At 62.4% G+C, this 14,123-nt stretch overlaps 1 protein-coding gene across 1 annotated transcript in view; it reads right to left on the bottom strand.

The window, feature by feature from the left end:
- Nucleotides 1-4,823: 4,823 nt before the first annotated feature.
- Nucleotides 4,824-14,123, bottom strand: part of NOTCH1 (notch receptor 1) — a 40,146-nt gene continuing 30,846 nt past the window's right edge. Inside the window, exons 25-34 of the mRNA XM_037127657.2 lie at nucleotides 13,539-14,110; nucleotides 12,976-13,404; nucleotides 12,382-12,530; nucleotides 11,492-11,708; nucleotides 11,292-11,379; nucleotides 11,023-11,188; nucleotides 10,220-10,515; nucleotides 9,093-9,240; nucleotides 8,915-9,012; nucleotides 4,824-7,846 (exon numbers count right to left, since the gene is read on the bottom strand). Of these exons, the coding sequence (XP_036983552.2) occupies nucleotides 6,386-7,846; nucleotides 8,915-9,012; nucleotides 9,093-9,240; nucleotides 10,220-10,515; nucleotides 11,023-11,188; nucleotides 11,292-11,379; nucleotides 11,492-11,708; nucleotides 12,382-12,530; nucleotides 12,976-13,404; nucleotides 13,539-14,110 (3,624 nt within the window). The 3' untranslated portion in view covers nucleotides 4,824-6,385. The remainder of the gene's footprint in view (nucleotides 7,847-8,914; nucleotides 9,013-9,092; nucleotides 9,241-10,219; nucleotides 10,516-11,022; nucleotides 11,189-11,291; nucleotides 11,380-11,491; nucleotides 11,709-12,381; nucleotides 12,531-12,975; nucleotides 13,405-13,538; nucleotides 14,111-14,123) is intronic.

Genomic DNA, 14,123 nt, shown 5'->3' with positions numbered 1-14,123 from the left:
GTCTGGGTGGAAGGAAGGCCCCATCAAACCACCCGCTTGCCAAAGAGGCACTGCGGGGCTCGGCCAGCAGGGGGCGGCAGAGCACCGCCTCTGAATGGGCGTGTGGGGCCTGGAGCCGCTGCTCCGGGGAGGTGGGGACACCCAGGCTCCTCTAGGATTGGGCCCCAGTGCAGCCAGAGGAAGGTTTTTGGCTTTTCACGTCACCTCCAGGCTGTGCCCAGTGGGGAGGTCACTCATCTCTGGACCCCCAGGGATTGGCGGGGGGGCCGAGTATTGCTGAAAGCAGGCGCTCCGTAAGTGGCCCGTGTCGATTTAACAGAACCACACAGGTCAGGAATGTTTCAAGCTCGGTGCTCAGTGAGTTACTGCCTCCCTGTGGGGGCTGGTAAGTTGATGTTTAAGAAAAAAGGATGATATTCAGCCACTCGGCCTCATCTGCACCCACCAGGGGCCCTGGCACCTGTGAGGACCTCAGCCAGGCGTGGCCGGGGAGGTCTGCGTTGGTGCCCTTCCCTTCGCTTTTCCGACGAGGAAGTGGTGAGTGGGGGACAGGTCACTTCCTGGGGTTCCCGGGGCGTGGCCTAGAAGCCGAAGTGGCGAGGGCGACAGCACCAGGCGCAGGTCTGCCTTGTGCTGGGGCTGTTTCACCACAAAACGCAGCAAAATGTCCTCAGAGATAAAGCTCTGTAGGAAACGTGAATCTGCAGACCATCATAGGTTCCTGATGAACGCTGATAATTTGATTGGTAGCCTGGAAATGGCCCTGAGTCCAAGGTCACGTGAAAATGTGGAAAATCCAACTCCGGGGTGTAGGTGATGCTTTGGCGGCATAGATGTCTGGTCGCCTCTGTGCCCTGGGTTGCTGTCCTGAGCAGGGGTGGTGGCACCGGGCACTGGATGGGCAGCTGCCTGGCCTGTGCGAGCCCACACAGGACCCTGATGTTAGCTTTCGGCACAGCAACGGCGGTGCGCTTGCGGAGTCCTCCTGGTGCCAAGAGCTTAGCGTGAGGCTCCCCCACCAGCCCAGGAGGCCGGCTCGGAGCAGCTCCCACTGTACCCCCCAAGACCCCCCTCCCCGAACATGGAGGCTCAGAGACGCCAAGTTGCCCACCTGCTGTGGTCCTGTGGCTTCAGACACGAAACCACAGCGACGGGACAGGCTGGTGTGTTGCCCTTGTGTCGCTCACCAGCCAGTAAGGGGGGTCGGTGTGGGAGGGCCCTGCACGTGTGCTCTCTGACAGACCCACAGAACGGCCGTCATCTCAGAGAAGTCCTGCAGGGAAGGATCTTTGAGCCCAGGGTCCCCAACCCGTCAGCCTCCCACCAGATGTCCTTTGGGGCACTGAGCATCCAGTGCCAGTTCTCCCGGGGATGAAGCCAACTGCCGTGCATGTTTCTGGTTGAGACACTGTTCCGGAAGAGCTCCGGCGCCGCGCCAGGGGCCCTGCTGTGGGCACTCTGCATCACGTCCCTGCCTCGGCCTGTCCCTTCCAGCAGGGCTCCTGCCTGCGTATTCTGGATTGGGCGGCCCACAGGTGACATGCGGAACCAGGATGTAGATGGGCTGTGCCACCAGCCGCCTCTCCTGTGGACGGTCTCTGGAAGCAAGGCTTTTATGAGGACAGGAACAGTGGGCTGCTGGCACCCGCGGTGTCCACAGAGCCACGCCTGCTCTTCCTGCAGGACGGCCTCATCCGGGGCTCTCTCTGGGTCCTCTAGTCCATCCTGCCCGCTGTGGTGGCCACAGGCCACCTGGGGCAGCGGAGAGCCTGATCCGCAGCCGGCCCGAGCTGCGGTGCGCTATGAGCCTGGGCCCACGCTGGGCCTTGAAAAAAAGGGCGCAAACAGTCCCATTGACCATGCACGTCGACTCCGCCTTGAGAGGACGATGTTTTGCATACCGTGACCCTTCCTCACACGGGTTTGAACTGCCGGGTCCACGTTCGTGTGGACTTCTTCCCCGTCAGTGCTGGAAATGCACCGACTTCCTTATGATTTTCTTAGTAACACTTTCTGTTCTCTAGCTTTCTTTGTTGTGAGAATACAGTAAACCCGCCCTGGTTGGCGTGGCTCAGTGGACTGAATGCCGACCAGTGAACCCAGAGGTTGCAGGTTTGACTCCCAGTTGGGGCGCGTGGGAGTCAATCCATGTGCCTCTCTCGGTTGCTTCTTGAAAGCAACCTGGGTTGGGGCCCTCAGTTGGGGGCCTCGGGGCGCAGGAGATGCAACGGCAAGATGCACGATGTTTCTCTCCCTCTCCTTCTCCCTTCCTTCCCTTTTCTCTAAAAGTAGATAAATGAAATCTTCCAAAACAGAATACAACCCATCACATATAATGTCCAAAACACTCGTTGATTGACTCTATGTTCTCAGTGAGGCTTCCGGCCAGTGGCGGGCTATTAGGAGTTCAGGTTTGGGGGGTCAGAAGGTAACACTCGGAATTTTGACTCTTGGAGGGCTGGCGCCGCTGACCTCCTTTGTTGTTCAAGGATGAACTGTGATATAGATTGGGTTCACTGAGACATAGTATTAAACTTCACCCGCTTCTTTTTACTCTCTTAATGTGGTTACTAAAACATTGTACTTTGCATCGCCGATGCGGCCTGCATCGTACTTCTGTTGTGGGTGCCTGTAAGTCATCCTGGAAGCGTTGAGGAGGGCGCCCCCGTCACACAAGCAGCGGTGGGAGGGGAAGGAAGCCTGGGGCGGGGTGGCTGCAGCCGCCGTGTCTTGCGAGGCTGCAGGTCCCTGGGCCGCAGCCAGGTCAGATGCCTGCACCCTTGGGCCGCTGCTCCTGGGGATGCGGCCCCTCGAGACACGCATTCTGCCCCCCGGAGCTGTGGCCTGGGGCCCTGTACTAGTCCACCAGGGTGGTCGTGACGAAGCCCCACGGACCAGGTGGCTTCATGGATGTGTTTTCTCGCGTGCTGGAGGCTGGACATCCGAGCGCAGGTGTGGGTGGGGTCGGTTCCTCCTGAGGTGTCTCTCCTGTGCATGCAGGCAGGCCGCCTGCTCCTCGTGTCCTCGCGGGTCTGGGTCCTCATCCCCCTCTCATAAGGTCCCCCAACAGACGGGGTCAGGACCCGCCCTAGTGACCCCGTCTTACCTTCTTCACCTCTGTAAGGCCCACCTCCAGTACAGCCCGATTCTGAGGTCCCGGGAGCTAGAACTTCCACAGGTGAGGGCCAAGTTAGGGGCCTTGGCCGAGCTCAGCCCCGACAGAGAGCCTGCATCCCCCCTGGGAGGTGTGTGGGGAGGGCAGGGGTCCTTCTGACGGTGGGGGGCTGGGGGGGAGGCAGACCCAGGGTCATACCTCAGGAACTAGAACGAGGTACAGAGAGGCCTGGTGGCAGCCCGAGCAGGTGGGGTCCCTGGTGGACAAGTGGGTGGGTGCCAGGCCCCCCCTCAGGCTGGCCTGGGCCTGTCTGGGGCTCAGGGCATCTCTGCCGGGGCTTCAGCGCCAGGGGGGGCTGTGGGGATCCAGGCCCTGGAGCAGACACTGGAGGGCCAGGCCCTGCTCACCGCTTCGGCCTGCTGGGGACCTGCCAGGAGACGGGGGTGGGGTGGGGGGGGCGGAGTGCCAGCCAGTATCAACATGACATTGGGGTTCAAGGGGACATACCTCTTCTGGGGGGGGCTCCAGTGACTTTGGGGAGCAGAGCAGTCCTCACGACCAGCGGGTTCCCCAAGGTCCATCCTGCTGCCGCTGTGGGAACCCCACACCCCGAATGTATTTCTCAGAAGGTCAGACACTGCTAGTTCTTTCTCTTAGAAACTGACCTGTGGAGGCGAAGTTCGCAGAACATGGGACTGGACTCTCACGGACCTCTCGGCCGTCAGCGGGATCTCCCTCACGTGGCCTTTGTGCCTGGCTCCTTTGCCACGGCGGGGAGACACCTTTGTCAGGTGTTCATCTCCAGAGAGGCAGAGCCAAGGACGTGTGCGCAGAAAGGAGGACGAAGAGGTTCGTCACAAGGAGTTGGCCCACTCGAGGACTGCGACGAAGCCCCCAGATCTGTGGTCAGCAGGCCACGGACCCAGGGAAGCTGCCGTTTCCCCCAAGTCCGGAGGCAGGAGAGGCCGATCTGGGGTCCAGCCCAAGCGGCCTGGCTGCAGGAGCTCGCTCTCACTCAGCCGCCTGGCTCATGTTAGACCTTCACCTGATTGGACAAGGCCCCCCCCCACTGGGGGTGTGGGAGGGGGTCTGCTTGGCTCAGTCCACCTGTTCAAATGTGAACCTGCCCAGAGACACTCTCGAGTTTTGTCAGGTGGCCTGGCCAAGGTGACACCAAGTTAACTGTCACTGTGTGGCCACACCCAATTTCGTTCACCCTCTGTCAGTGGGTAGGTGCTGTGGCTGGTCCCACCTCTCAGCCGGTGTGATTGGTTCTGCTGGCACCACGAGTGAACCTGGGCTTGAGTCTCTCTTCACTTCTTTTGGGTGCATAGCTGGGAGTGGAATTTGGGGCTTGGAGTGCTTTGGGCAGAATTCAGGCTGAGCCCGTCCCTCTGCACGGCGGGCCCATATTCTTTTCCTGAACTCTGCCCAGCACAGTCGGGCTGGGGGAAGCACGCGGACGCAGGGAGGGAATCTCGGGCTCAGTCTGTGCTTAGGTGGCCAGGGGGCAGGAGGCAGCACGCTTTGCAGGAGGGGACAGCAGACTGTTAATCTTGTTTGAATCCCACCTGCCTGGGTGGGGCCAGGTGGAGGGGGAGAAGGGAAGGCCCAGGTGGGTGCCTGGCCAGGGTCTGTCCCTCCTTCCCTCCCCCGCCCCAAAAAAGGGAGCCAACACCGTGGACAGCCGAGTTCAGCAAGACTTGGATGGCATCAGTATTGTTTTTTTATTGCAAATTAGTTAACAAAAAAAATGAAAAAAATACATCATTTTTATTACCTACAGTTTATCACGTAGTTAACTTTTACAAAAGGTTTTTTTTTTTTCCTGTAAACTACACTCTATCTTATAAACACAATAAGAATTGACATCTTGGGACGTGTCTGTCATACCCACAAGGGGTGATACAACACCACCCCCGGCGAGGCCGGAGGAGCAGCCAAGGAGGCGGACGCCCGCCCCGCATGTGGGCGGGCCCTTCCTGGTTCGCTTGGGAGCCGGGGTGGCAGCAGCAGGTCCCGAGGCCTGGGTTGTTAGTGGGACCCGTGGTGACACCCCCATCAACGTGACTCCCAACAGACTTGTTCATTCAGATTTTTTAAACAAAATCCACCTTTAAAAATGTATTTACAGACACTGCCACAGGCTTATACTTGATATTGCAAGAATCTGCACCTCCCCTGGGCACACACCCCTCCAAAACAGGAGGGGTGCCCCACAAGCAGGCCCCACCACCTCAGCTGTGCCCTGCTGGGCCCCAGGACCAACCGCCTCTGCACACCAAGGCCAGACACAGCCATGATTTTCCAAAGCCCCGCTTGTAGCTCCCTCTGGCAAATCCATAGAAACGGTCCCGTGGGCCAGCTCCTGCCGTTGGCGGCCAGTCCGCCTTCTGCTGAACCTGGGGTGCACACCGAGGCGTCCACCAGGGCGGCCCAGGCAGTGCTGCACCCCCGAGAAGAGCAGCATTCCTCTTCGCAGGCCAAGGTGGGTCCCCGCACAGCTGCACTTGACTTCTCCCGCTGCTGAAGTACCCGGGGCCGGGGCCGGGGCCGGGGCTGGGCCGAGGAGCCTCTCTCTGTAAGGAACGAGACCTGGCAAAACCGACAAACGACTACCTAACATTGAGCCCGAAACAAAGATTCACGATCGGCACCCCCAGCGCACACCGTCTGGCGCAGCCCAAATGCGCCCTCCCCAGCCTTTCAGCTTCCGACTTCGGATGCAAGTCAATCCAGGTGCCAAGAGCACGGGTGGAGGCTCTGCTCCTTTCTTGGTGCTGGGGGGCCGGGGGTCCCGGGGAAACCGCAGCCTCCCCGGCTCCTGGGAGAGCTTCTTGGACAACGTGGGTGCCAGCCTCCCTTCTCTGACACTGTTTCTTTTTTGGATTTTGAGAAAAAAGAAATCAATAAATAAGTGGTACTTACAAATCATGAATCTTTGTTTATATTTTTTAACAAACACGTAACAATTTTTACCCTAAGTACAAAAATCATGGCTGAGAACTAATTTGCTTTCTTGGAACAGACAGAAGCTTCCATCTGGAGCCAAGAGAAAACAGCACATATAAATAAAAGGCAGTTTCCACGTAAAATAAAAGTACATAAATAAATACAAAAAAATCTCAAATCCATGTCATCTTATTTTGTATAAAAACATGTTTCTTAAAAAAAAAAATGCTCCTTTGGTCGGCCCAGCGTCCGAGGAGCAGCAGGTGGCCGCCTCGGCGGGGCCCCGGGGGCGGGCAGCGAGGTCCTGCAGCCGCCGGTTCATTTGAAGGCCTCCGGGATGTGGGCAGTCTGGGACTGCATGCTCGTGGGCGGGCTGGAGATGCCCTCGGACCAGTCGGAGATGTTGGAATGTGGGGAGGAGCTGGACCACTGGTCGGGGGACTCAGGAGACGGGGTGAGGAAGGGGTGCTCAGGCACCTGCAGCTGGTGGCTGGGGGTGTTGTCCACGGGTGAGGAGGAGCAGCTGTGCTGGGAGGGCGGTGTCAGGAACTGGGCGGTGGTCATGGGCGGGACCAGGGATGAGGGCAGCGAGGTGGGCAGGACCTGGCTGTCCTGTGGCAGGATGGTGTGTGCCGCCAGGCTGCTGGGGCCCAGCGGCTGCACGTCTGCCTGGCTGGGCTCCCCGCCCAGGAAGCCGCGGCCCAGGTGGCCGCTGGTGGCCGAGCTCACACCAATGTGCGGCTGGGGTGGCGGCGGCGGCGGCAGGTTCTGCTGCTGCTGCTGCTGGATGCTTGGCTGCTGCTGCTGCACCTGTTGCACCTGCTGCGTCTGCACCAGGTGAGGCTGGGTGGCCAGCCGTGTGTTGGGCAGGGCCTGGTAGCTCAGCATCTGGGACAGGGCAGTGGCAGAGAGGCCGCCGTGCAGTGGGCCCATCACGCCGTGCTGCAGGGCAGAGGCCTGCGTGCTCAGTGTGCCTGGCGCCACACCCCCTCGCAGAGGGTTGTACTGGTTTGGCACCAGGCCGTTCTGCAGCCGGGACAGCCATTCACACTGGCCGTTCAAGCCCGTGGCCGCACCCATGGTGAAATTTACGGCCCCACTGCCACCGCTGGTCCCCAGGACTGTGCCGGTGCTGGAGGCCATGGGCAGGTGGGAGAGGCGTGGCGGCCCGGCCTCAAAGGCCAGCCGGCCACCCCCGCCCAGCGCTGCCATCTCAGGCTTGGCTGCCACGTTCAGGTGGCCGAGGCTGAGGTGGGCATCGGGCATGCCGGGCAGGTGGCTGAGGGGCACGGACGGAGAGTGCTGGAACGGGGAGGGCAGGAGGGGCGGCGAGGCCACGTCCGACAGGTAGCCGTGGGGTGACTCCAGCGAGTCCACGGGCGACAGCACGCTTGCGCTGTCCAGCAGGCAGCCCTTGCCGTCCTGCGACTTCTTCCTCCGTGCTTTGAGGTCCCTGGCCTCCTTGCCGCCTCCGGCCGGGCCCTTGGTGCTGGGCTTGCGGGCCTTCTTGCCCTGCACGGCCGACTTGAGGTTGCCCAGGTAGCCGTTGGGCGAGCACAGCGGGGGCGACAGGGTGGGCGCGCCGTGCAGCTGGGGGCTTCGCACCAGGCTGTACTCATCCAGCAGCCGCACGATGTCATGGTGCATGCGCTCCTGCGCGATGTCACGGGGCAGGCGGTCCATGTGGTCTGTGATGTCCCGGTTGGCGAAGTGGTCCAGCAGCACCTTGGCAGTCTCGTAGCTGCCCTCCCGGGCGGCCAGGAACAGCGGCGTCTCCTCCTGCAGATGTGAGCGCGGGACCGGGGGGGGGGTTACCCCACAGGCCCCATCACCAGAGGGACCAGCCATTCGGCCCCCACCCACCCACGGCCAAAGCTCCTTTGACCTGACCCCAGCATCCTCCCATCATGTGACCCTACCCAGTCTCCTTAAAAACAAAAGCTTTAAATACATCTTCCGACACCCACTTGGTGGCAGTGTATGGGATCCTGCGCTCTGGACCAGGAAGCTCTGCCCTTGCAGGAGTCACCAGTCCCACAGGGGAGCTAATGAACCGTGGCCTCTCTTCCCCCAAAGCCACACAGACGCAAATGTGATGACAAGTTCAGGGGCTTGGGGATCCCTGAAGTAGTGGAGGTGTGGGCACCAGGGTGGGAGCCCCTCATCCTTGTGGTCCCCAAGTTGCCCTGACACCCCAGCGCCTTCCCAGGGTCTCAGTCTCCTTGTCTTCAGTGGACATGCCATGTGTCCCCATGGGGCCCTGGGTACGGCCAAAGGCACCCCCCCCTACCAGGGGACTCAGGAGCCCAACACTGCTACCTGCCCTTGCCCAGGAGGAAAGGAGACCCCAGGTGAAAAGCAACAGGGGTCAGCGGAGCCAAGGAGCGAGGGGTGCCGTAAGGACCTCAACGTAGGTTCAAGAAACAAGGGGGTCAGACTGGCTGCAGGGGACACTACAGCCACGGTGGGTGAGAAGGGGTGGGCTCACAAGCAGGTAGGCAACCTCTCACGTTGCATCGTGGGCCCTGAGCCCCAACACCCTCCAGTGTTCTGGCTCAACCCACACTGTCTGGGTCTCCCTGCCCTGCCCAGTGACAGCAGAGGACAGAAAAGAAGGTCCAGGCCACCCCCTACACTGGGATCCACGTCCCACTGCATGGCAGCCCTGTGCCGGAGAGGGGACCCGTAAGCCCGAGCTGGGTAAAGGGGAGGACTAACGACACACAGGCCAAGCTACAGGGTCTGCATCTGCCCGTGCGCCCTGTTCTCAGCAGCACTTCCTGGCCTGGGAAGCCGAGGCCCAGGCGTCGAGGTCACTGGTGGGAGCCCCCGCCGGCCCCAGCCCACCTTGTTGTTCTGCATGTCCTTGTTGGCGCCGTTCTTCAGGAGCACGATGGCCGCCTCCACGTTGTTCACCGCAGCAGCCCAGTGCAGGGCGGACTTGCCTGTGTGGGAGGCAGCGATCAGTCGGGCCGAGGCAGGGGTGGAGGCCGGTGCCCCGCAGGCAGAGCCGCAGCCCACGTACCCAGATCGTCCACGGCGTTGACGTCGGCATGTGCGTTGATGAGGTCTTCCAGCATGCCCTCCACGGCCAGGCGGGCAGCCAGGATCAGCGGGGTCGTGCCGTCGTGCATGCGGGCGTCCAGGTCTGTGGCTCGGTTCCGGATCAGAATCTGGGCAACAGGGAAGGTCTCGAGTCTTGGCCAAGTGGGACCCAAGGCCCTCCCAGGGTCTGAGTGGCCCCAGCAAGACTGGATGGCCATGGAGTGAGACAGCAGTGAGGGCAGGACTCTGCCGGCTGCTGCTGGGGACACCAGGCCAGAGAGCAAGCTGTGCTGCCCGCACGCGGCCTGGACTGCAGAGACCACAGTGACTCGGCGTCTGCCCAGCCCGGGTCACAGGTCAGGATGACGATCGCTTTGCTGGTGAGCGAAAAAAGCTGAGCACCAAGCAGTATGGAGGACTAGCCTTTTCCTGCAAAGCACCTGTGGGAATGTGTCTCTGTGTGCCAGAAAGGCTGCCACTGCTCCTGTGGGCACAGACTGCCTCCTGGGGCTCATTTACATTGTCCTCTCTTCAGCTAACCCAAATCCTCAATTTCTGATATCCATAGGAAAATGTGCTGGAGATTATAAAATCAAAAACTCTGGTGGTCCCCTAGGATCTGCCCCAGCTCACCTGCCCACCTGTGCAGGGCAGGGCTAGCCAGAGCCTAGGGCCTTACGGCAGGGGAACCAGTGAGCGGCTTACAGAAGAAGCCTCTGCCAGGGACGATCCCCAGAGTCCTGGGCATCCAGATCCCTAAAGCCACCTCTGTCCTGGGCTCCCTAGCAAGGCCATGTCCCAGGTTTGCAGGCAGCAAGCAGCAGCCTGTAAGCCCTCCCCGGTGGGAGGGGAGCCTGTCTCAGGTAGGGGTGAGGAGGCCTCACCCCCAGCAGGTCCCTCAGACTGCGTGCTGTGCTCTGGCCATCTCTAGCCTGGCTTCCCTGTGGGGACGACTTGTGGGGGGTGGTGCCCTCCCCAGACTTGTGCCTCGTGGGGGACAAAGACAGACACCGTTGTCCTGTCTAGGTTATGCGCGGGGTCCACACCAACAGAAGACCACCCAGGCCAGCACAGCAGGCACCGCGGGGGCCGGCAGCAGCTGCCCACCTGGAAGACGCCCTGTGCGTCGGCGGACACGGCCGCATGCAGCGGGGTGCGCCCCATGTTGTCCTGGATGTTGGCGTCGGCACTGGCCTCCAGCAGACGCTTGGCCGCGTCTGAGCGGGAGTAGCGGGCAGCCAGGTGCAGGGCGGTCTCGCCGGTGCGGTCCGTCTGGTTGTGGAGGCTGGCGCCCTGGTAGATGAAGTCGGAGATGACGGCCGGGGCGTCCTCCTCCTCTTCACTGTTGCCCGTCTCCAGGCCCCCTCCGCTGCAGGAGGCGATCATGAGGGGCGTGAAGCCGTCTGCAGTGAGGACAGGGGTGGACACAGAGTCAGGACAGTCCTGACCTGGAGGACAGCCCGTGAGGACACTGGGCCCAACCTGGGGGGACCCAGCCTGGGGGGGCCCTGCCCATTGGGCCTGGGGGGGCCACCAAAACCAATCTGAGCATCGGACCAATGGACCCTTGGGCAACGAAGACCTGCAGCTCTGCTTATGACCTGCAAGGTCTTCGCTGACACCCGCCCCCCAGAAAGACGACGTAAGAATGCAGAAAACCAGCGCTGCGGATGCCTCCAAGGGAGCATCTGGGAGAGAAAATCAATGGTGGGGCTGAGCGGCGAGGGGAGTCGGCCGGGAGGAAGCCCGGTGGGGGCTGCTCGCTCTCCCCCACCCCCACGCAGCTTTCAGAGTATTGACCCTGGGGGCTCAGGGGAAGGAGGCAGGAGGACTGCGGGGTCAGGGGTGCGCAGGCTGCCCGAGCAGAGCTGCCCTGGCCGGAGAGCCCCTGGGGGCCGCTGCACACTCACCAGGCCCGCGGACGTTGACGTCCATGCAGTCTGCGTCGGCCTCACCCTGCGGCGGCGTGGGGGCCATGGCGGGCACGCGCAGGTCAGCGGCGTCCAGGTGTTGCTGGGTCCACTGCCGGTGGTCCGTCTGGTCATCCAGGTCAGGAAGGACCACCGGCTCCTCGAACTAAAGGGGGGCCAAGCAGAGAGCCACGCCACATCACCTCGGGAAGGGGAGAACGGGGGGACAGCCTGGGATACCCAGGGGAACCCTGGGTCCCCTGACTCACCCGGAACTTCTTGGTCTCCAGGTCCTCGTCACCCCACTCATTCTGATTGTCGTCCATGAGGGCGCCATCTGAGGAGTTCTTCAGGGGCCTGGGGTGGTGGAGAAGAAGCAAGCCTGAGCAGGGCGCCCCGGGAAGCCCCAAGGTCCGCAGGGGCCCCACCCTCCTCAAGCCCCCAGGAGGCCACAGCAGCGTCCACTCACTTGAGGCCCACGGAGTCCTCGCCGAGGGGCTCCCGCCGCTTCTTCTTGCTGGCCTCCGACACCTTGAAGCCCTCGGGGAACCAGAGCTGGCCATGCTGCCGCCGCCGCCGGCGGGACAGGAGCACCCCGCAGCCCACGAAGAAGAGCAGAACGAAGGCGGCCACGGCCACGTACATGAAGTGCAGCGGTGGGGGCGGGGGCGGCTCCACCGTCTCACCTGCAGGCACGGGCCCGGCGGCGGGCGCCAGGGCGTCAGGCGTCCGCCACGCAGCAGGCCGGCGGCCGGGGGGCAGCGGACTGGCTGTGCAGCTGGGTGCCTCTTCAGCCTCTCTCCTCCATCCCGCCCCCCAAAATAAGGTCATCTCTACGCGATTAATCAGAATTGCAAACTATCGCTAAATTCTCTCCTGCACCAGCCGAGTGTCTGGAGGCGGCTTTCACTTTCTCCCCTTTAAGGAGGAGGATTAGCCAACCTGAAAACCGCCGCACTCACACTGAGCCTGTTAAGACAAAGGATTTCCGGGGATTTTCGAGACACAAACTTCAACTCTTCACATGACACCGATCAATTCTTCTCCCCCCACCTCCTTTTTAAAAAGCTGTAATCATTTTGAAATAATACCCAACAAAGAAAAATCGGGGGAAAGGAGCGGGGAGAGAAAAAAGCCCCCACTTTCTGGCAGATGCGCTTGTCCCCCGGGCCAGCCCCACCGGCAGCTGTCACGACGGCAGGCAGGATGCGCCAGGCAGAGAATTCCAGAAAAGTGCTCCCCAAGCAGCGCGGGATGGCACGGCACACGCCCGTGGGTGGCAAGTGACAGGAAGAGCAAGCGCATTTGCAGGGGGGACCAGGACTCAGGAGCAACAGGGGCAGGCTGGCGGCCACTCACTCTGCACGGCCTCAATCTTGTAGGGGATGTTGAGGTTGCCCAGCGAGGCGAGCGCACCCAGGAAGGCGGCCACGTCAGTGGCGCTCTGGAAGCACTGGGAGGAGGCCTGCGCACACTGCCGGTTGTCGATCTCCAGGTAGACGATGGACCTGGGGATGTGCAGGCGGGCAGGGCTCGGCCACAGGCTTCCTCCCCACACCTGTCCCGCCTCTGGCATGTCCCAAGGGGTCCCCGGGGACAGGGAACAGTGTGGGGGGGAACAGGCATAGACACCCACCTGTCAAAGGGCCCATTCACCCCAGCTCCACCACCCTGCAGTTCCCCTAGGTGCCAAAAGCACTCATTTCCTCATCTCAGTGGTACTGAGACCTCAAGCCCGGCCTCTCCTGGGGGCTGAGCCCAGGCCTTGGAGTGTGGGCTTTGGGGTCAAGAGCCCTGGGTGGGACTGTGGCTTCCGCCCCTGGCTCGTGACAGGCCCTGACGTCCCAGGTCCGTCAGAAACTCGGTCTCTTTCACCGTCAGGTGGAGGGAACTCTGCTCTCGGGGCAGCCCTGAGCACTACGCAGGGCTCAGCCCGTGTCGCTGTTCACTCACCCGCGGATGTCCATTGGGTCCAGCTCCCTGCGCCAGCGCCCGCCCCCGCCGCCCGGGAGCAGCGAGGCCTTCACCTGGCCAAGCAGGGTGCTTGGAGCGGCCCAGCCATCCAGGGAGCGCTTGATGGGGTGCTTGCGCAGCTCCTCCTCGTGGCCGTAGTACGGAAAGATCATCTGCTGGCCGTCTGCGTCCCGCTTGAAGACCACGTTGGTGTGCAGCAGGCGGCTGAGCTCCCGCAGGAAGCGGACCGAGTCGTTGCGCAGCTGCTCAGGTGGCATGAGTACCACCACCACCAGGGTGCCGGCCGCCAGCCGCTCCGGGACGTGCTCGGCGCAGTCCAGCCCGTCCCACTCGCATTCCGCGCTGTTGCAGCCCTGGTCGCAGTGCCCGTCTCTGAAGTGGTCCTTGCAGTACTGGTCGTACAGGGGGCTGCGGGCGCAGGGCACCATCACGCCTGCGTCCGGCCAGGGCCCCGCCTGCTGGTCCTACGCCCGCCCCGCCCCTCGCTCGTTTGCCCCGCCCCTCCGCCCGTGCTCCAGGCCCCAGCCTTCGCGCCCGCTTACTTGCACTGGCCCTCTGTGTGCTGGCAATCGAAGCCGTCAAAGAGGCAGCCGGCCGAGTTGCACTGGCTGTCGCAGCGGCCGTTGCCGAAGTACTTCCAGCACTCGAGCGACTGCGTGCAGTTCTGCCACGGGTCGTTGAAGTTGAGGGAGCAGTCACCGCCGTCCCAGCCGCAGGCGTGGTCATTGCACTGCAAGCTGCAGACCTTGTTGCCGGCCTCTGCGCGGCACTCGGGCAGCTCGCAGGCCTCCTCCACGGGCGGCGGGGTGATGTCCAGGCCCACGCCGCCCCGGAAACTGTAGTCCAGGATGTGGCACAGCAGCCCGTTGAACTTGGCGGGGCACAGGCAGCGGTAGTACGGGCTCTCCGACGTGGGCTCGCAGGTGCCATGGTTGTAGCAGGGGTTGCTGCCCACGCAGGGGCTGCTGGCTGGGAACTGGCACTCGGGGCCCGTGAAGGGGCCCAGGCACAGGCAGGTGGGGCTGCGCGGGCCGGAGATGCAGGTGCCGCCGTTGAGGCAGCGCAGGCTGCCGCAGGTGCGCGCATCGTTCTCACAGGTGGCGCCCTCGAAGCCCTGAGGGGGCAGA

The sequence above is a fragment of the Artibeus jamaicensis genome, unplaced genomic scaffold (genome assembly GCF_021234435.1).
Source record: "Artibeus jamaicensis isolate MK-2021 breed Jamaican fruit bat unplaced genomic scaffold, CSHL_Jam_final contig_471, whole genome shotgun sequence".
Lineage (NCBI taxonomy): Eukaryota > Metazoa > Chordata > Mammalia > Chiroptera > Phyllostomidae > Artibeus > Artibeus jamaicensis.
This window is presented reverse-complemented; position numbering and strand designations above follow the sequence as displayed.